The sequence below is a fragment of the Dendrobium catenatum genome, unplaced genomic scaffold (genome assembly GCF_001605985.2).
Source record: "Dendrobium catenatum unplaced genomic scaffold, ASM160598v2 original_scaffold_51051, whole genome shotgun sequence".
Lineage (NCBI taxonomy): Eukaryota > Viridiplantae > Streptophyta > Magnoliopsida > Asparagales > Orchidaceae > Dendrobium > Dendrobium catenatum.
In genome coordinates this window covers 364,269-386,823 of record NW_021369505.1, presented here as the reverse complement: position 1 = coordinate 386,823, position 22,555 = coordinate 364,269, and the positions used below count along the sequence as shown (strand labels likewise).

The following is a 22,555-nucleotide window of genomic DNA, read 5'->3' as shown; positions in this document are numbered from 1 at the left end:
AAGGTCATGTTGGAATCACTAAATGAAATTTCTAGGAGCTATTTGGATGCAGGATTTAAGAAGGATTCTAGTAGGATTTAGCCTAAATCCTGCTAAAGGGAAATAATGACAACTTTAAAGGATTCTTTGAATGTAAGATTTAGATTTTGTTTGGGATGACTTTCTTACTGTTTTTTAAAGCAACTTTTTAATAAAAAAAATTAATTTTTATATTAAAACGCTATTATAAGAAGCAATAATAAAGCTGTCCCAAACAAAATCTTAGCCTAAATCTTGCCAATCAGAAAAAAGTTTTAGGCCATTTTAGTTTTCTCTATTTTATTTTAGTTATTATTATTATTTAGCATTTCATGCTCTTTTAATTTGAGTTAATCATTCCAGGTTTAGGCCATTGTAGCCTACTAAGCTATTTTTAGCTTAATTACTCCTACTTTTGCTTTCATTTTTAGGTTAGAGAAAGGGAAAAGAGCGAGCTGATAATTTTTTATATTATGCTCTAATTTGTAATGTAGATATGCATTTTGGTTACTTTCTTTTTGGCAGGATTGAGTTTTATTTTATTGTACTTTCTTATTGTCAAGTGTTGTTATAGATAGATCTCATATTATATTTGTATTTATTGGACGATATATAGAAAAAAGAAATTATGAGATTAAATAGTATTCTACTTTATATTTATATTTAGTAATGACTCTGTGTTGTACATGATTTGGATTTTTCAATTTAACAGCATTTCTCCAACTTAATCTTAAGGATAGTCTATGTTTCTTGCCACAATTGAATATGGTATGACCTGTGTGGTGGTTGGGACATGTCGGGTCGGGTCTTGATAAACTTGTTGGTATCAGAGCATCAATTAAGGAAATAAATTATAATAGAGCCATAAGATTTAATCTATAAAGAAGTGAGATGATTATGGGTAGTATTGGGTATTGATTTTATTTAAATTTATATTTTTGTGTCATATGTAAATGTATTCATTGTCTTTGAGAAGGATTAGCCATATTTATATATGACCAATAGTCAGAGCTTTAATCATGTAGTTCAAGTTAGGGTACAACTCATGTGATCACTTCTGAGGTTATTTCTTAGATTGTATGTATGGTAACACCCCTAATAGGTGAGGCTCATACGTGGATTTCTGGAATCCAACTGATGATTTAGGCATGTGCTTGGAGATTTTTATAAGGTTAAGCTTCAAAGACTTCTAGGTGTCATTGAGCCTAAAGCAGTTGATAATTGATTTTGATAATAGAGAACTCTGGATGGGATGCAATGTCCCCGCTGAGAGGAGAGTTATATTAGTTGTTTGATTTCAGTTCTTGAGGCATACATATTTTGGAGAAAAGATAGTCTGATATTTTTAGCGTCTATCAGGGTGAGGTTATCTCTTGTATCCGTGAGTAATTTCCTATAGTTTAGGAGAATCTAGATGTTTTTCCTAAGGAGTTAGTGACTTTGCCTTCGAACAGGGAGGATATATATATATATATATAGGGCATTGCTCCGATCTCTAAGGCTTCATATAAGATGCCACCTAAAAAACTTTAGGAGTTGAAGGCACAACTTCAGGAGTTAGTGGACAAATGTTTTCATCTATCCCAATATTGTGTTTCCATGAAGAGCACCTATTTAATTTTTAAAGAAGGATGGCACCTTATAGGTATGTATTAACTATATAGACATGAATAAGATAACTATTAAAATAAGCTACCATTAAGGATGGCACCTTATATTGTATAGTTTATTAGGCTTAACTGGTATCTATAAAAAATTTTATTTTGAAAATTTCTTAGATTTCTTCACCAAGGATGAGATTGACTTAGAAGTCAATAGTATTCATATGAATTCTACAGTGTGAAGGGAATCCTCAGATGTTGAATAATCATTAGACTTTTACTATTATTCTAACTATTCCTTCAAGTATAGATGGGTTTTAGTTTTTAGCGATGCTTCACTAAAAATATTAGGATGCGTACTAAAGTAATACATTATTGCGCGTATATCTTGACAGTTGAAACCACATGAGAAGAAGTAACCAACCTATAATCTATAATTTGTTATTGTTATATTTGCTTTAAAAATATGGAAGCATTATTTATATAGAATCAGATACAAAATCATCATTGATCATCAGAGTTTAAAATATATTTTTACTTAGAAGGGCTTGAATTTGAGACAGAGGTGATGGATTGAGCTAACTAAGGATTATGATTTATCTATTCAATGTTAGCATTATAAGACAAATATAGTCGTAGTTGCTTTGAATACAAAATCTTAAGGTACTTCTATTTGATCGATTATCTCTGTAGACTTTTTGGTTTGAGATTTGGAGAAGCTGGAGATAGTGGTGGTATATGTTGATACAGATTCAAATTAGGTGGCTCAAATGATTATTCAACCTACTATTTAAGAAAAAACTAAAGAAGCTCAAAAGTTAAATACAAAGTATTTGAAACTGATTGGTTAGATTAAGTTTGGCAAGAGACTTGAACTTTCATTATCTTATTATGGTACTATTTTTTGCAAGGATAGATTATGGGCTCCTTCCATCAATGGTTTGAGAACTGAGATTCTATACAAGGCACACTATTCACATAGGAAGAAGCAAGATATGAGATGATCTAAAAGGTATTTTATGGTGGCATAGATTGAAGAAGGATGCAATAGAGTTTGCTTCAAAGTGTGAGGCATGCCAGTTGGCAAAAGTAGAGCATCAACGACCATGTTGTCTTCTATAGTCATTGCCTATTCCTTTTGACCTCATTCTTTTCAAGAGTTTGACAAAATTTAAATTCAATGAATCAAATCTAGAATCTAGTTCAAATCCAAAATTTCGTACCAAAATTCATGGTGTGGATTGGCCCATGTCCTATAACCTTTTTTGGGTTATTTTTTAATAACCTCAAAATCCAATCATATTACCCCCAATTCATGATCTATCAATTGAATATTGACTAGGCAAGTAGGCATGTCCCAAGGGCCAATCCTCCAAATATGATGCCAATCTGAAACCTCTAACCATAAAAACTTGATTGAAATTCAAAGGCTACAAAATTTTTAGATATTTACAGCTTATGCCACTATACCTTTCACCTTATGGAATTTAACCTTGGGACCTTCCCCAAAACCCTTGACCATGTCTATAACCCTTGTTATGACATGTCAAACACAAAAATACACTTTGGTTAGCTTAGGTTGACATAAAGTTGACCAGGGGCCCAAATGATCAAAATACCATTCAGGGACAAAATTGAAGTTTTCTCTAAACTTCAATTTGGCCAATCCACACAAAGACATGGAGCCTCTTCTGATGCATCCTAAACACCTTTAGGAATGCATTGGACTCAAATTGAAGCATTGCTCATGCATAGTTGACCAAGTCAACTCATGTTGACCATCTAACCCCTTAAGGTTCCAAATGATCATTCAATGACCTTAATTCATCCTTCTTTCATAATGATATATAGCCTTGTTGGGGCCCATAAGGGTGGCATAAATCCCCCTTGGTTTTGCGGAGAGTTCTACCTAACTCAAGGGCTAATTCAGCCTTGGCTGGCTGGCTAGATTATACCACAATGCTCTCCTTCTCCAATCATATAAAGATCCAACAACATTTGTTTGATGAAAGTTCAACGATAGTGGTTGGGCAGAGGTCAGATGATTAGCATTTAGGCGAAGGTCTGACGACGGTGGGTTTAGTGAAAGTTCGGTGATGGTGATTAATTAATGAAGGCTCACTGGCGGTGGTGCTCGGGTGGAACTCTCAGACACTTGAAGCGTCAAAGCTCTCTTCAATCTCTAGATATAAGTTTCCCTTTATGTAGGAAGTGCAACCTATTTATAGTTTTTGGGTGTGCATGCACCATAAATGTTGGACAATTCGTAGCAAATTTAGAACATTTTATTGGACGACTCGTATTGATTCCCCCGATTATAGATCACTTTTTCATCATATAGGTTCCTAAATGTTATCGAAATTAAGTGATCTTTGGGCTTGGTGGATTCATCACGTCAAGCCACTTTGTTCAATTATAAGCATGCCATATTCGAAGATTATTTGATCATCTAATTTATGTTTTGAAGTTTTCAACTATGCTTTGGGTCAATTATTTAGGCTCAATAGAGTCCGGATTGGATTGTTTTTAGTGTCGTTGGGTTCGTCTCATTGAGATTTTTAGTTTACAGAAGTCGGAGTCAAAACAATCCCAAATTAAATTTCGAAAGTTTCCAATTCAAGATACACATCAAGATTCGTGCCCGATCATGCTCATTTTTGGGTGACATAACTAGTATGAAATAAAATTGTTAAAGAAGATCATAGGACTGTAACATGTGAAGGAAAGTTTGAATTAAGTTAAAACTATATTTAAAATCTTATTCAAATTATACTTGTTTTAAATTCATTGGAACATAATTCTAATCTAATTTGAATAAAATTCAAATATAAATAAGTTTGAATCAATTTTATTCATGATAGGCTTTAGTAAGTATTTAATTTATTTAGATAATATGATCCAAAATAATGTTTTTTGGATATATTATTAAATGAATAATAAATATATTTGTCAAATTAATTCTATTTAAAGTCATCAAATTTCCATTATTTTACTAAGCTTCGCACTATTTGACTGGCTACAACCCAGCCCAGCCCGTCCCTCCCTCGTGGCGACGAGGAGAGTGGCATAACTCGCCGGTTGCTATAACCCGATTTGCCCTTGTCCTCACTCCCCTCTTCCCGCTCCTCTCTCCCGCGTGCATGCTTTCTATATTTCCCTTTTAGGAATTAGTAGGTGTCCTTCCCTTCCCATTGGAGAAGGAGCTTGGCCCTTCCATTCTCACTGGGGCAGGAACTCGGCGAATCATTCTATTTCTCCTCTCGCGTGTTACAAGGTTCTCTTCCATTGCTGCCTCCCGAGCGGCGGTAGAGAATGATAGAGGGTTCCCCTCTTGGCTTGGCTTTTACTGTTCTCACTAACTGGTTCGCTCTTTTATCCCATTCGTCCGCACCTAGTCGCCGATTTTGCACCTTCTTTTTGAGGAAAAAAAAAAAAAACCAATTTTCTTATATTTTCCCAGACACATCTTTCGAAGATGAGTTTATGTAGTTTCAGTTCCTCAACTTGGATCAGTTAATTTTTTGAATATAGGGAATATCTTTTTCTTCCATGAAAGATTTTGGAGTCGGAGTTTTTATTTTTTATTTTTTAGGGTGTTATAGGGTTTACGACGATTTGGGGGATACATGGAGGCTTTGTCTCTGTACTTACTTCCCCTTTTAATTAGGTTTTAAAGAGGTCCAAGCTCTCACCATGCGATAATCTATTTAATGTTGTTGCGGCTCAGGAGGGGGAAATGCTGTTGATTTTTGAAGAAAGATTTATTTATTTTTTACATCGGACAAACAAGGTCCACTTTTTAATGCTGAATTTTGGGAATCATTCATCAACTCGCCTGATTTTGTGAACATTGGTTAAAATTGGGAGAAACCTATTTTTAATTATTTAGTTGTTTCAATTGCCATTTTGTTTGGGCGTTTGTTTCTCCTGCAGCAGGCAATGGAGACGGGTATTAAGCCATTTTCTTTGGTTGTGTAGACCACGAATAGTAGATTTCGTTATGTGCATTTTCTATATCAATTGTATTGAGTTGGGAAAACATTAAAGAAGTTATATTTTCCCTTATGCTTTGATTCCCTTATTTTTATGGATTTCTTTTTTCTCAGTTGCAGTTGCTACACATGTTATCTCGAGGAAGCTTTTAGCTGAGCCATTCACCCTCTTGTTTTTAACTTGAGAAATCACTTTTATTCAACTAACATTGCAACTCCCTTTCGATAAGGAAGATGGTTGCCTTCTAAACTCTTTTGAAGTTTTTGACTGAGATACACTTTTGCTATCTGCGTGTGTTTGCTAAAACGTTGAGGATATAATGTAATTGGGGAGTGTAAAGAGATAACTTATGCGATGTGCTTTACTGTGTTGTCCCTATACTTAAGCTTACTAATAAACCACAACATATTTACTACCTCGAAATTGTCAGTTTCCTTCATAGGGAACTCATGTTAGAGTTAGTTTTCTAGGAACAACTTTGGAAAAGATATCCAGTTTGGGTGTAGTTTTTTAATTTCCTTTAGTAATCATTGAAGTTAATGGCGAAATCAACTCTGAAAAAACAGTAAGGTGCTTGATTAGCTTTTAAATAAAATTAAATTTTAAGCAATGTGCTCTTTAAAATTGTTGCAAGTTCGGTAACTTGCTTTTTTGCTTATGAAGCCCAATTACGGACATGGGAAACGTAAATGGCACACATTTGGCAATTAGGCTGGTTTCAAAAATCATTGGACATGATGCATGGCATGCCTAGAACTTATGATGTGAGTATGTAAGTTCTGGCATGTATGTTGTCCATTTATGAATTTCTTTCTGTAGTTAAAATGATGGAATATAACTGAAAAATTCTAATTGTGCCCATATTGAGAAGAAGAAAACTTAGGTATGCCAAGTTGTAAAGGCATTAAAAAAACTAATAAGAAGAGAGAGTGCATATTATGTTCAAAAATCCAAATTGAGATTGTTTTGGCTCATGTTTGCATGTGAGGCATTTGTATTTCAATGTTTGGGTAGCAATAGATCTAATGCAATACAAAATGAAAACACTGTAGATGGCCATATTGACAAGCTCAAAATTTAGGATTATCAAGTTACAAAGGTACTCAGTAAAACTTATATGAAGGGACATCTAGAGTAGTCAAACAAAAATGAGATCCATTTGGGTTATGATACTTTTTGTCCAAAAGGTGACTGGGCTTTGTCCAAATGATCCAAAAAAATGTTTAAAAATTCATTGTTGTGCTCGGTACAATTTGCTAGCCATTTCAGAATGTTGTGCTTCATACCTTTCCACCTTGGCAGAGGAAGGCAGAAAAGAAGAAATGGATTTGGACTTGTTCGCTATCTTTACCCTATTATTGCTTCATTCGATATTCATGACTTCCAACAATGGATCACAATTTTTTTTTTCTTTTTTCATTTTATATGGCATACCTCACTTCAGCATCTGGAAAATGATGGCATTATGTTTTTCTTTCAGGGTGTTTTAAAATGCTGATTTTTGTCCATGGTCGCTCTATTGGTTTACATCTGCCAAATGTTATGCTAGAGCATTCAATTTAAATGTTGTGCTAGTTATCTTGTTTCTGTTTAGATGTTTAGTTACCTTCATGTTATAGGTTGTTAAATTTATAGAGCACGATGAACCGGCCTTGCACTCGCAACAAAAATAAAAGGCAACGAAATGATGATAGTGATTATTCTTCTTCTGAGATTCTGAGGTTTGGTGCTTTCCTTTTAATGTTAATGCATATTTCTTTTCTTTGAATCGTTTGATTTACTAATTTTAAAATTTCTTTTTGACAGAAAAGTTCACTTAACTGGTGAGGTTTCGCATAATGATATATGCCAACTATATCTAATTTGGAAGCCTCTCTGCCGGGAATGCCATGGCAATTCTAAGGATTCACCAAATTGCTTCTGTGGGTTAATTCCACCACCTAACAGAAATAGGAAAAGTGGCTTGTGGCAGAGGATCCCAGATATTATTCAATCTCTCGGTCCTAACCCATATAAAGATCTCCGCACATCAATAGAAATACCTGCTGGATTAACTAATCTTGGAGCTACCTGCTATGCCAACAGCATTCTTCAATGCCTTTTTATGAACTCAGCATTCCGGGAAGGCATTTTCTCAGTTGAACCTGACCTTTTGAATCAGCATCCTGTTTTGGATCAACTTGCTCGCCTCTTTGCAAAGTTGCACTCAAGCAAATTAGCTTGTATTGATTCAGCTCCTTTTATCAAGACGCTAGAGCTTGATAATGGTGTTCAGCAGGATAGCCATGAATTCCTTACTTTATTTCTTTCTTTGCTAGAGCGTTCCTTAAGCCATTCCAAGTTTCCAAATGTTAGAACTATTGTGCAGGATTTATTTCGAGGGAGTGTGTCTCATGTTACTAGGTATGGAATTTGGCTATAAGATTTTCAGTTCATGTACTTAGAAACCTATTACCATTTCTTATTGTTACTGATTTAGGCTTCGTTTGGGACGGCTATCTTGCTGCTTCTTAAAGCAGCTTTTTAATACAATTTTTTTAATTTTTATGTTAGAAAGCTGCTTTAATAACCAGTAAAAAAGCCGTCCCAAATGAAGCCTTAATTTTCCCTTATGATTTTTAACAACCAGATTCTGTAGATTGTGAATTCTAGTTGGCATTGTCATCATCATTAGCCCTATTTTAACTGTTAGGGGTCAATTTTATGAGTGCCTATTTTCTACGCCAGCCTTTCATACTTAGTGCAGAATTAGCAGCAATGCCAGTTTTATACTTAGGAATGTTTTGACACTTTATTATTCTCTCTTCTTGATGTAGACAAAGGAGGGGTCAACTCAAGCCCAAAATAAATTGATTTTTGGCTTCCCTTGAGTCTACAAGCTCAATCAAATTTGAGCTGGAATTTAACTCATTTATGAGCTGGTCTTTAGTTCATTTATTGAACTAAGGGTTAGCTCATTATTAGCTAAGTTTTAGTTCATAGTTATCTTTTAATTAAATGAAATTTTTATTATTTTTATGTCTTAATTAAAGTTTGTCTCTATGTTTTGTTTTCTCATGTCATGGCTCCTTGGCTTCCACCGTGGGCTGCTGTTTTTCGTGCATGGCTCCTTGGTTCTCACGGTGGCTGCTGGTTTTCCGAGCTGGGGGGTCTTCCTGTGGCTTTTGGCGCCTTGGTTCCGTGCGGTCCCTTTGGTTCCCGTGGTTGCTCCTTTGGTTCCTGGGCTGGGCTGTTTTTCTGTGAAAAGCAAGGGGCTTTTCATGGTTTGTGTTGCTTGGATTCTTGTGGGAATTCAATGTCGTGTCCTTTTGTATTCCCCCTTTCATACTTATAAATATGAGGGGTTTGTTATGGTTAAAAAAAGAGGAATGATATGTGATTTTTGGAAAAGTAAACCTGCGGGTTTATTGGAAAAGCTTGCGAGCTTTGTCCACCTTCTTCTCACCCCCTATGGAAATCTTGCGAGCTCTTTCCACCCTTCTTCTCGGGCTTCTAATCTCTTTCGTCTCTCCGCAAGTTTACACCTCACCTGTATCCCTCTTCTATAAGTGAAGCAAGTTTAGGGTGTCTTTAATTTCGATTCGAGTTTGTTAAATCATTGTTTGTAGTCTTTTAATTTCTTCTTCTTAGTTTTATTTGAAATGTACTCCCCCCCATTCATTTTCGAGCGTGTCGTCGTCTATTTAGGTCCCTTGCTGGCGGAGTTCCTCGGGTCCCCCATCCCCCGGATTTCTTTGCCCGCATCACTTCTTTAAAATCTTTTTGTTTAATTTTGTCACCCTAACCTTGCTGTAGATTTTCAGTATTGCAGTGGATGCACTTGATTCAACCAATGATTTTATTAACTACAAAAGATTATTTTGTCCAGTTTTAGCATAGTTTTAGCTTTGTATCCCCGTCAATTGATCTTGTTTATATTATTATAATTTTTTCCTACTCCCTTTCTCCACAACTCTTTTGGCCTCTCCTCTATCCTTCGACCTGTTCCAACAGAACCTAATGCTCTTATTGATTTAGGATAGTTATGCACTTGATAGTTGTTGTTAGTTATTTTATTTTTATTTTTTATGGTGCATAGATATTGTATGTTGTTTCTGTCTCAAATGTTATGCTGGTTGCCTTTCCAAAAATTACTGGAAAATTAACATATACACATACCTAAGCCTGGTGATTTTTGCAGGTGCTCCATATGTGGAAAAGAATCTGATGCTTCTTCAAAGATAGAGGACTTTTATGAACTTGAGCTGAATATCAAGGGTTTGAACAATCTAGATGAAAGTCTTAATGATTATTTAAGCTTGGAAGAACTGCGTGGAGAAAATCAGTATTTTTGTGAATCATGTGGCATGCGAGTTGATGCGACCAGATGTATAAAACTACACTCGCTTCCTTCTGTCCTTAATTTGCAACTAAAGCGATATGTATTCCTGCCAAAGGTATGTCCAAGCAATTTATTGTCTGTCTCAATTTGTTATCTAAGGCTTTGTTTGGGACGGCTTTCTTATTGCTTCTTAAAGCAGTTTTCTAGTTCAAAAATTTTAATTTTTGTACTAAAAGACCATTTTAAGAAGCAGGAAGAAAGCCGTCTCAAATGAAGGCTAAATTTAAGCTTTTATACATGGTATTCAAAGTTATATTCTCTTTTAGCAATATTTTTTACAGTACTTGCATGATTATGCTTTATGCCTTTATCCCATAGTCTCTTACTCGTTTTTTCAAATATTTGCAGACTACAACTAAGAAGAAAATTACTTCTGTATTTGGTTTTCCTAGGATGGTAAACATGGGAAAGCATTTGTGTAATCCAACTGAAACCAGTTTAGTGTATGAGTTGTCTGCTATACTTATTCACAAAGGCACTGCTGTTAATAGCGGGCATTACGTGGCCCACATTAAGGATGAAAAGTGCGGACATTGGTGGGAATTTGATGATGAGCATGTATCTAAATTGGGTTTTCACCCCTTTGGAGAAAATTCTTCAAGTTTATCTATGAAAACTGAGCAATTGGTCAAGTCAATTTGGCCTGAAACAGTTGCCAATGGCGACTTTAAAGTTATTATTCACAGTCAGGATATATATTCTTCTTCAGATGCTTATATGCTGATGTATAATTTTGTTAGTATGAAGGAAAATTATTCCAAACAACATACAACTGTTGAGGTAGTTAAAAGTGATGTTGGTACGAGAAATATCTCTCTGCCATTTCATTTGCATAAAGAGATACAAGAGTTAAATTTATTTTCTTCCAAGGATTGTGAAGAATACCAATCAAAAAAGGATAGGCATCTGTGCTATGTAACAGAAAGACGGGAGGAAATAAAACAGATTCTATCTGAAGCTTCTGTTCAGTCCCTTGATGAATCTTTTTTTTGGATTTCAACTGATTGGCTTCGGCAGTGGGCTGATACTATAAGTCCTCCGTACGTATTGTTTTTCAATTGCCTCAGTTTTCTATCATTTTGTGCGTTTACTGAATAAATTTGTCATTGTGAAGAATGAGTATTCGAATATTGACATAAGGATAGTAATTAATTATGGTATTATGGCATTATAACTTAAGTGTGGTAAATGATTTAGTTAAATCCTTGATGTGTAACTTAAATGGCATTAATTCATCTATTTAGTTTTCAATCATTGGGTTAGGATTAGGGTTTTTTAGTACAATTAAGATGATATGATAAATGTAGATAACACAACATAAAATGATTCATATATCACATATTACTAGATATAATAAACTTTCTTTAAGCACAAACCAATAATTCGAGAATTAGAAGCCAAGTGATAATGCCATGATTTATTAAATTCAAGGAAATAAAAGATAAATTTGACCACCAAAAAATTTGCAAATGGTTGAAAACTTTTCACTACAATTAAAATTTTATTTGTAACATTTTGAACAAAATCAAGAATTCTAACAAGTAATAACAAAAATATTTTGAAGAAAGAGATGAAAGGAAGAATCCACCAAAGTGAAGAAAATACATATCTCACATCGGTATAAGTAAATGACTACCTCCTTGTTTAAGTAGTTGTAGTTATATCACTATTGAAGGAATCATATATCCAACATGCACACAAGATTGAAATTGGAAGGAAAAATTTTATTGATTGATTTTTTTTTAAATTATAGAGCTCAATCTCTATTAATTGATTTTTTATATCTATAGATTAATAGATATGGTTGCCCCATTATTAGTCCTTTTAATTTTAATAAATTTTAAAAATATAGGTCTTCATATGAAATTTCCCATGAAACTAGTCCATCACTTTAAACTTATTGTGAAACCATGCCCAATGAATAACATGTAACAACCATCTATTTAGTAGTTAAGCGAAATAATGGAAACCACAAACGGCGGTGCTATTCAATAATGGGAAATTTTTTCAAGAATAACTGCTATATAACACTTGTACAATACCAAATAACTTTGTCTGGTTTGAAAAAAAATGATTATGAGAAATTTAGTATTTAATATTCATCAAATAAATATGAAAAATATTTTATTTCTTGCAAGGTAATCCACGAATCATAAAAAAATGTTTTTCAAATGCATAAGATGTCTTTCAAATCCACCATTAATAGTTGGTTCAATTTTATCATCTATAATAGTTTCAGGAGTAAACTGTATAATAGTATTTGATGAAGGATAATGTAGTAGGAGGTGGAAAGAAATAAGAATCCAATCAATTTAGAGTAGGTTTAGAGAGAGAGAACCTTTTTATATAAAACCAATCCATATTATTTATATATGAATATCAATGAATTTTGCATCTTTAGAATTGGTCATATGAACATAGTTTTATATTTCTACTTTTTTAAAGATATTTACTAGTAAAAATTTCTTGAATTATTGACATCACTTAGTTCTCATCATGAGGTTTGTTTGATGAATCTCTATATCATTAAATCAAGAACCAAAGAAAAATTAACATTAATCTGATTATTCGTTATTGGAATAATATCAATAAATAATTCATCATCAGAGGTTACGTTTTCAAATTGCTTAGTTGCTTCCTTAGCTACAATAAACAGGATTGGTTCAATTTTGCATCGTGACTTATGTCCAATCTCCATTATAAATCCAAATTTATGTTTGGTTTTTATGATTTCATCTTCAATTTTACTTTCAAACTCCATTTTGATTCTTGTTCAAGTATAAATTTTGAGGATGAAGATCTAAGATATGTGTATATTTAGATTCATATCATTAGATGTGATTCATATTATAATTACAAAATATTTTATGAATCTGAACGTCCTTCATCATATATTCATAAAAATTATGTTTCTTCGATAGTATCATATTGAATCATATATGAGCATTGCATCGAAGTATTTTTAATAGTTGGTTAGTTGGTTGTTTTTTTTAGGAGCAAGCATATGTGCAACAACCTTAATAGAGTAATAATATTCCTTATAATCTAAAGCTATGGGAAAAGCCTTACAAAATAATTTTGTTCAATTATAGTATTGTTCATCCTTAATTTTTTTACTTTAGATCTTTAATAAAATAAATAATGTTAACAAAATAATTTAACAATAAATAATTTTTAGCTACAATACCTATAAATCTTGTATAACACTCAAACTCCTCATGTCTATTTTATTTATAATCCTTTAAGTTGCTTTTGCAATTGATCGCTATATTTAGTGATTGACAAAATCCATAACAATTTAATAGTAACAATTCTTCAAAATGAATGAGCATGTTCTACTAGTAGTGATTTGACAAGTTCTACTCTTTGAAAATCACAGTACTTTTATTTTCCAATAAAATATTCTAAATCATTAATCTGCCTTTAAAATTTTCTAAGATCATATCTCCCTTCAAATATAGGAATGTAAATTTATACCTCATGATGGTTATATTGTGTTAGTTTAAAGCCACAGCTTATTCTATAATTTTTAAATTATATTATTTTTTAAAAATTTTACCGTCTCAGTTAATATGGTCTACATTTTTTCGACATGATGATGTTATCATTAGCTCTTTTACCACTTTGATGAAGGACAATGTAGGTTTACGATTTGTTGCTGCAATTAAGATGATTCAATGAATTTATATCTCATAAGAAATTAGTTTTCATATATCACATACCATTAAATATACAAAAAGTTGCTTTCTTTAGGCGCAAATTAGAAAGTAGAAGAATTTAAGGCTAAACAATAATATGTGATATTCGATTAAATTCGAAAATGCCTACGAGAAATTCAAATCACGAAAAATCAATAACAAGTTGAAAATTTTCACTAAAATGAAATATCAGATGTTTTAAATTTAAATAAAATAAGAAACTCTAATGAATTAATAATTAATATATTTAGAAGACAATAGATATAATAAAATAGCTAATTAAAGTGGAGAAAATTTAGGCCTCATGCTGATACAAGGAGATTATTTCCTTTTGTATCGGATTGTTGTACTTATACTGCAGTTGAAGGAATAATACACTTAATACACACACGATTGAAACTAGAATCATAAATTTAATTGAATCAATAGTTATTTAATTAGATGCCTTAGACTCTTATTTATAAAATTTTTATAGCCGCGACAGATTAGTAGATATTGTTGGTACAAGATACTGTGGTTAGCTCTAATCAAATTGTAATTCAATTCTAAAAAATATAGCTCTTCTCTTGAAATTTTCGTGAAACCAGCCTATTCAGTGAAAAAACAATATGAAAGGAGCTACTCATAACAACTAACCCTTCAATAGTGATACATAATAATATAAACCACAAACGAGGGCCAGGTTAACTAAACCTCCGTAGTATTATCCATTTACAATAAAATTGCCTACTGTTGAAATACAACATTATTTTATATGCTTATTTATGATATAGTTGTTTGAAAATTTGCTGGTATAAATCTAATGATGACGATGATGTACCCTTCAGTTAAACTTGAGCTAAAAATGACTTTGCGTTGTGCCAAAAGTATACAATTTGGTTGACAATAATAACCAAAAAATTTAGCCACCATGTTGTTATGCATCTTAACATTTAATCAATAAGATATATATATATATGTGGATGTATGCTAAAGTGAAAGATGCCTTATTCTAGCAAAACTTCTTGTAGAAGTACCATTCTACTCTATCATAATCTTCTATTTTATTGGATAGAGGAAAACGGAGAGGAATTAGTAAAGCCATTGTTGCTAAATGTTTAAGCCATCCTCGATCATCTTAATTGGCGTTTGCATCTAGCCATCTACCTCTAAAGTTTTTTCTGCAACCATGATTTGCCCTTCCTCCCTCTCAACCATGATATCTCTCGTTCATTTATTCTTACATCTTTTTGATGATTAGATTTGGTTAACCTGTTTTATAACTGCTAGAACTATGCTCTACCACTCCTAGATAAGGTCGGGGAGAAAGGCCCAATCTTAGAAGGCACAAGATGGCCTAGTACGATCCAATCCACCCAATAGCTTATTTCTTTTATAGTTATTACACAATGATTGTTTGAAGTATAGCAACATTGAATTGTTCATCTAATCATAATTTGTAGAAAAGAAATAAAAAATATTCTTATAATCATGTCAATTATAAAATACCTTTGCTAAGATTTGTAGTGGGTGCCAATTAGTTTGGTTGGTAAGGACTTGGAAACTTGTTGCCAATGTCTTGTATTTGATCCTTGCCTACACTATAATAAACTCCCACTTTGAGAGTTTCGTGGGAAAAAAAAGTAAAAGAGGACCTTGAATACTTTCAAGGATTCAACTTACTCATATCTTGACTCATATCTTGATGGGTTTCGATACATTTGATATCCAAGTTCACGTAGATACATTGTATATTCTAATTGAATGACTTGCTTTATAGTTTATATACAATTTAGGTCAGAAATGGAAAGGTAGGATATGCACATTATACAATCTATATGAATATGACTGGAACGTGAGCCATGTTAGTAGGATACATATCTATTTAATTCCCGGGAGCTTGGGGTATTATTTTATCATTATTTATATTGTTTCCTTGTTCGGTTTGTAAGTCTTTTTTCTTTATATTTTGGAGTCCCCACTCCATGTGATTATGGCATGTTTTTTGTAATTAGGGATTATAATCTATTTGAAGTTGTTGGAATATGCCCGTTTCTCTTGCTTGTAGAGAGAAAGCTCAGCTGCTTCGGAAAAAGAAAATGCATTTGTGAATATATGGGTACACCATATGTTGATCATATTAAATACTGATGTATTCATCTGCTTATAGCCTTTTTGTATTATCCTCAAATTGTTTACATATTATCCTATCCAAACTCTTTTTATCCAGTTCTTACTATTGGATTTTTTTTTCCTTTTCTTGATATCAACAAAAGCGAGAGTCATAATGGAGGTCAATAATCCTTCTATTGTTCGCTTGTTAATTATAATGATTTATGGAGCTCTGGTAGCAAGTATCAAATATTTTGTATCATCTAAAGGTCAAGCCGATTAGTTTGAGCATATACGTGAACAGGTTGGAGTAGCTCCAGTAGAAGATAAGATTAGAGAGAGTCGCCTTAGATGATTTGGTCACATAAAACGGCGGCCTTCTGATGACCCGGTTCGGAGAGTAGATGTATTAGATTTGACTTATATTAAGAAAGGTAGAGGTAGACCCAAAAAGACTTGGTTAGAAAATATTAGGAATGACCTTTCTTTATTAGATTTAAACGAGAATTTGACTTTTAATAGGACACAATGGAGAAAAAGGACCCCACGTAGTGAGATAAAGGCTTGTTGTTGTATGATACAGAAACCCTTCCCCTCCTGCTTTTTATTGCTGAAACAAATTTCTCTGGCTATAATATGCATGCTGACAGCTGCTGTACTGATTGTTACAGCTCCATTGACAATAGTTCAATTCAGTGCTCGCATGGAAAAGTTCCATTTTCTAATGTCACTTCCATGAAGCGGCTATCAAGTACCTCATGGCAGAGGTTATTCACAAAAGTAGGTCTGCTCATTTGATTATGCTGTTCAGTTTTTGAATTGCTTGATTTGTTTATCTATTTTTCTCATTAACTGTCTTTTTCTCATAAAGATTCTTAATTTGCTTAACTGTCAATGCCCTCTGATATTTTCTGCAATTTTGCTTTTAACTTTTTCTTTTTGTATATGCCCTTTATGTATATATCATTTATGCCCTACTAATATATCCTTTTTGTTCACTTGCTTTTCCATATCCTTTCATTAGTGAACGGTAGATCATCCCACAATTTACTGGAAGATTTTAGTTAAACATTGTGCCTAATTTTATTGTATGTACAGTTCAAATTCCTTTTGACTTTAGTATTAAAATATTAATCTTGTTCTTATAAGCTTGAATTCTGATGGTGGCCCATGGAATCTCCCCAATTCTAGGTAATATGCTTAATTTAATTTTTTATTTTGGTGACCAATCATTTGCTATCTGTCTTTTTGGTTAGTTGACATATCTAGCTTCAGGGTGTTAAGAGCTTAATATCACTATTTACCTTAACTAACGAGGCCAAACAAGATAATATAACTTAACCATTAGATGGGGCGTATACTTCTGAAGTTCCTTAAGTCATTTTAAACTGAGTAAATTATGTGATGTTTTGGAGTAATTTTTTCCTCTCGTTTGCTCTTTGTTACTCAGTGGATCCAAAATCATTATGGAAGAATTTTTCAAATTTGATTGTCTAATATAGCTCAAGAGGTTTAGCTTAATATTAGGCTATTGAAACATTTTGTTAAGCATAGTTTGATATGATAGTATTAGTTGGATAATTCATATATTTAAAGGCTATCCTTTTATGAAGGCTTCTCTCGCTGTTCCATAAAAACTTTGCAACTTTATTGCTTTATTGAAAATATTCCTAAGTATTCATTCTACACAATCTTCTTTTTTGAGTTGAAAATAGTCACTTTTTGCTTGCTGTAATGAGTTCAGAGAGTTGTCCTTAGTGGTTCATATAGACATTTTCCTACAAAATCTATCGGTGTTTCTAAAAGTTGGTTTGAAATTTGTTGCTTTTACAAAATCTCTCATCCCTAGTCCTCATTTGTGGAGCTTTATGCAATGGGCTTGACGCCGGTCATATTGTACCGGCTCCCATCTGCTTCAGCCGAACACCGAACCACTAAGGTTCGGCCATCAGCAGCAATGCAGAAGTTTTGGGGTGGGTCAGTCCTATTATTTATTTCGTTTTTTTAATAGTTTGTTTCAATTGTATAAATAGGATGGGTGCCTTGTAAATTGGGTAGTGAATAATAAAGGAGTTTTCTCTCAGCTCTTGTTTCTTTCCTGTATCCTGATGTTTCCCCACCAGTTGGTGGGCTTTCCCTTGTGTTTTTGTATTCAGGTTAAGAGGTTTGCCAGCCTCTTATTGCTGGTTCCAGCAAACGGTCATAGCAACCCTCTCCTTGTTGGTTTTTGAGTTATGTTTTTTATTTTCAGCAATACGATTTCAGGGCTACACATTTTTATTTGCTGCCTTAATTCAATGAACTTTTTTGGACAAAACATTTAGGAGGCTATTCCAAATTCCTGTTGCCTTCTAGATCTAGATCGGTATTTCGGAACATAGCAGAGAATTGGGGAGTTTATTTTACGATCTTATTTAAATTAAGCATGTTACAGATAATAGTCTCTAGGCAACACAATTTGGCAACTGCTTATTACCATGTTGATAGCTGTGGGTGGCTTTTAGTGCTACATGCAAGAAATGTGCTGACATGTAGTATGTCAGAAGTGAGATTATTCTGAAATACCCCATCTGCTGCCCGAATACGATAATAAAACAGTAATATAGTTTGCACATAAATAAGAGGATGAGAAAGAAAGAGGAAGGATGAGAATGAAGAACCTGAATGGCATGTACTTTAGCAAGTTCTACATACCTGAATGTTGCGTGGGGTTTGCGGGCATGAGAACAAGTTCGCTGTTGACGAATAAACTCTATTTGGAATCATAAGCAAGTTGATCTATTATATTCACTATTTCTTGATCTACATTTCATTTATATCTTCCTTACTGACATAAACTTATGCTGATTTGGTTTTATACTGATGATAGGAAATACTTGAGTTCGCAAGTAACCCGAAGGGAATACTTGAGTACGCAAGCAAACCTATCACTAATGGGAGGAAAACTGCAGGAATATAGCAAAATCTTGGCAAAATCAGCCCCAAAACGATAGATTGCAATAAACGAAACAAAGCACAACACACACGAAAGCAAGATACAAGTGATCCCCAATTCGAGAGGAGGATCGTTTCTCCCAAATCTCTAGACAAGAGAGTCTAGAACCCAAGCACCAAGAAACCCTAATTCTCAATCAATCAAAACATACCCCCTCTATAATTTTCTCATGCACTTTAATACCCTAATATTCCTAAACTGATTTCCCTCCTAAACGCCTAGCCTCTCCCCCCTCTATTCAATTTTGAAAATCACATAGAGGGGATGGCCCCATTTGTTTGGTGGAACCAGAGAGGGGGGCTGCTTTGTTCCGCCTCCTGTAGTGGAATTGAGCCGGCCCATTTGCCGGCTGGGCCAACTCTATGTGAACCGTCTTAACAATACTGTCATCCCAATGAATCACCTTGTCCTCAAGGTGAAAATCCGGGAACTGCTGTTTTGTCCTCTTGTATGGCTCCCACGTGGTCTCATAATCAGGTATGTTCTTCCACTAGATCAACACTTCCTTAGTTCCGTCTTCTTTCTGGCGAAATCCCATCAGCTCTAAGGGTTCCAGAACCACCCTAAATCCTCAGTGAGTGTCGCAGGTAGCTCGGGGTTGGCAGTGTAGTCACCAATGACCTTCCTCAATTGCGAGACATGAAAAACTGGGTGTATCATCGCCGATGGTGGTAATTTCAGTCGATATGCCATTGCCCCAATCTTCTCCAGCATTTCATAAGACCCATAGTACCTTGGAGTTAGCTTTTCATTCCTCCTGTTAGCGATTGTCTTCTGCCTATATGGTCGGAGCTTCAAAACACCTTCTCCCCCACTTCAAACTGGATGTCCTTCCTATGCCCATCCGCTTGTTTCTTCATAATTTGCTGAACTCTCAGTAAATGCCTCTTTAACTCCTCTAACACTCGATCCCTCTCCTCCAAGTATTCCTTTACTGAAGACACGGGAGTACTGCTGCTCTCAAAATGCACCAAGTGTGGGGGATCCCGCCTGTACAACACTTTGAATGGGATCATCTGTGAAGCAGAATGAAAAGATGTGTTGTACCAGTACTCCGCCCATGATAGCCATTTAGCCCATAGTTTGGGTGTCTCTGACACAAATCATCTCAGGTACGTCTCCAAGCTCCTTTTGACTAGCTCCGTCTGGCCATCTGTCTGTGGGTGGTAAGCTGTACTCTTCAGAATTGTCCCTTGCAGTCTAAACAACTCTTTCCAAAAATGACTGAGGGATACTTTGTCTCTATCTGATAAGATCGCCTCGGGTACTCCATGTAACCTGACCACCTCCCTGATGAAGGCTGAAGCCACTGTCACTACTGTGTAGGGGTGTCGGAGGGGAATGAAATGTGCATACTTGCTCAACCTGTCGACCACCACCAAGATCACCGTGAACCCCTCTGAACGGGTCAACCCATATATAAAGTCCATAAATATCTCCTCCTATACCCGACCTGGTAACGCCAACGGTTGTAGTAGTTCCCCTGGTGACATAGCTAGATATTTATTTCTCTGACAGATTTCACATCTCGCCATCATCTCCTCTACATCTCTATGCATTCCCTTCCAGTAAAGCTCGGCCGCTAGTCTCCTGTACTCTTGAATGACCCTCAACTGCGCTTCCATGAAATTCCTCGAGTAAATTTGGGATGTGGATTGAGGTACGGGCATCACAAATCTCCCTTGATACAGCAGTCTGTCTCCCTCCAATGAGTACCCTGGGTGGCTACCCTCTTTCAGTAAATCTGCCCTGATCCTTACCAAATCTTCATCTTTAGCACTTTCTTCTCTGATGGCCTCCCAGTCAAGCATCAAAGGAATAGATAGTGCCACTGTCTGTAGCTCCCCCATACATCTGGATAAAGCATCTGCCGCCTTGTTCTCCACCCCTAGTCTATATTGAATCTCAAAATCGTACCCTAGCAACTTGGACAACCACCTTTGATGTTCCTTTGTCACCATCCGCTGTTACAGCATGTATTTCAATCTTCGCTGATCGGTCCTGACAAAGAAATGCCTCCCAAGTAGATAGGGCCGCCACTTCTGGATGGCCAAAACAATGAACATTAATTCTCTCTCATAAACTGATTTCAGCCGGGCTCTAGCAGTCAATACCTGGCTGAAATAGGCAATAGGCCTACGATTCTGCATAAGCACTGCACCCAGCCCGTATTCGAACGCATCTGTCTCCACAATGAAGGTCTGAGTGAAATCTGGCAAAGCTAGGATCGGCACCGTAGTCATCGCATTTTTCAAGCTCTTAAATGCTGATGTCGCCACCTCCCCCCATAAGAACCCGTCCTTCTTCAACTGCTTAGTGAGTGGCCATGCTATGGAGCTGTACCACTTAACGAACCTCCTGTGTAACTTGTTAGTCCAAGAAATCCCCTCAGCTTCTTTAGATTTTTCGGCACTGGCCACTTTAGCATTGCCTCAATTTTGGACTGATATGCTGCCACCCATTCTTTTGATACCACATGACCCAAGTACTATAAAATGGCTTGTGCAAAACAGTATTTCTTCAAATTAGCCCTCAGCTGCTGCTCCTGTAGTACCTCTAGCACCTTTTCAAATGCTCACAGTGCTCCTCCTCTGTCCTGCTATAGACCAGGATGTTGTCAAAGAATACCAATACAAATTGTCTAAGATAATGTTTGAAAACCTTATTCATAAGGGCCTGGAACGTAGTCGGAGCATTAGTGAGGCCAAATGGCATCACCAGGAACTCATAATGTCCTTCATGAGTTCTAAAGGCCGTCTTGGGTACATCCTCCTTCTTCATCCGGATCTGATGGTAGCCTAATTTAAAGTCAATCTTGCTGAAGATCACAGTCCCAATCAGTTCATCTAACAGCTCATCAATGATTGGTATATGAAATTTGTTAGGTACAGTTTTCTTGTTGAGTTCTCTATAGTTTACACAAAAATTCCAGCTGCCATCCTTCTTTTTCACCAACAGAACAAGGCTAGAAAAAGGGCTGATGCTGATTTCTACCTCCAGCATTTCTCTAATCAACCTTTTGATTTCATCCTTCTGGAATTGAGGGTAGTGATAAGGCCGTACCTTGATGGGCGCCACTCCCTCCCTCAATATGATGGCATGCTCCTGCTCTCTATGCGGTGGCAATCCTTGAGGTGGCTGAAACACCTCTTGGAACTGCTGAATCAACGGCTGGATGGAGAGGGGTATGTCTTCTCCCTCCTCCAATCTCGCTCCCTCCAAACTATGTAGCTCTACCAAATACTCTCTGCCCGCCAACTGAATGTCTTTCACCATCGTTTTAAGATAAATCAGGGATTTGGAAAGCCCCGTGTCTCCCTTAATCACCACCTTCTTCCCATCCACCTCCAACTCCATCGTGAGTGCTCCCCAATTCACTTTAGTGTCCCCCAAAGTTTGCAGCCATTTCATCCCCAGGATGACGTCTGTACTCCCAAGATCTAGCGGAAGAAAGTCCTCTCTCACCTGTATCCCCTGGATCGTCAGTCACACTTCTTGACAAATCCCCTGACCTTTCTCCACCTTCCCCGTACCATCATCACTCCATAATAGCCGGTATCCACCAATCTCACTCCTATTTGGTCGACTACTTGGGTGAAAATGAAATTGTGAGTAACCCCACTATCAATCAGCACCACCACCTCCCTGTCCTCTATCTCTCCCTTCACCTTCATGGTGTGATTCGTAGTGAATCCAACCACTGAGTTCAGGGAAACCTCAACCAGATCCAAGTGTAGCTTCTCCTCCATCTCCTCCTTTGTCTCCTTCTCTCCTCCCT

General features: G+C 35.5%; 1 protein-coding gene across 3 annotated transcripts in view; it reads left to right on the top strand.

The window, feature by feature from the left end:
• Positions 1 to 4,627: 4,627 nt before the first annotated feature.
• Positions 4,628 to 22,555, top strand: part of LOC110116051 (ubiquitin carboxyl-terminal hydrolase 26) — a 90,412-nt gene continuing 72,484 nt past the window's right edge. For 2 of the 3 annotated variants that reach the window (XR_003699511.1, XM_028691696.1), the window contains exons 1-6: positions 4,628 to 4,981; positions 7,232 to 7,333; positions 7,419 to 8,015; positions 9,793 to 10,048; positions 10,342 to 11,033; positions 16,454 to 16,562. Coding sequence is in view for 2 of the 3 variants with exons in the window: in XM_028691696.1 (XP_028547529.1) it covers positions 7,254 to 7,333; positions 7,419 to 8,015; positions 9,793 to 10,048; positions 10,342 to 11,033; positions 16,454 to 16,562 (1,734 nt within the window). In the remaining variant the exon portion in view is untranslated. The remainder of the gene's footprint in view (positions 4,982 to 7,231; positions 7,334 to 7,418; positions 8,016 to 9,792; positions 10,049 to 10,341; positions 11,034 to 16,453; positions 16,563 to 22,555) is intronic. The other variant, XM_028691697.1, reaches the window with a different exon arrangement.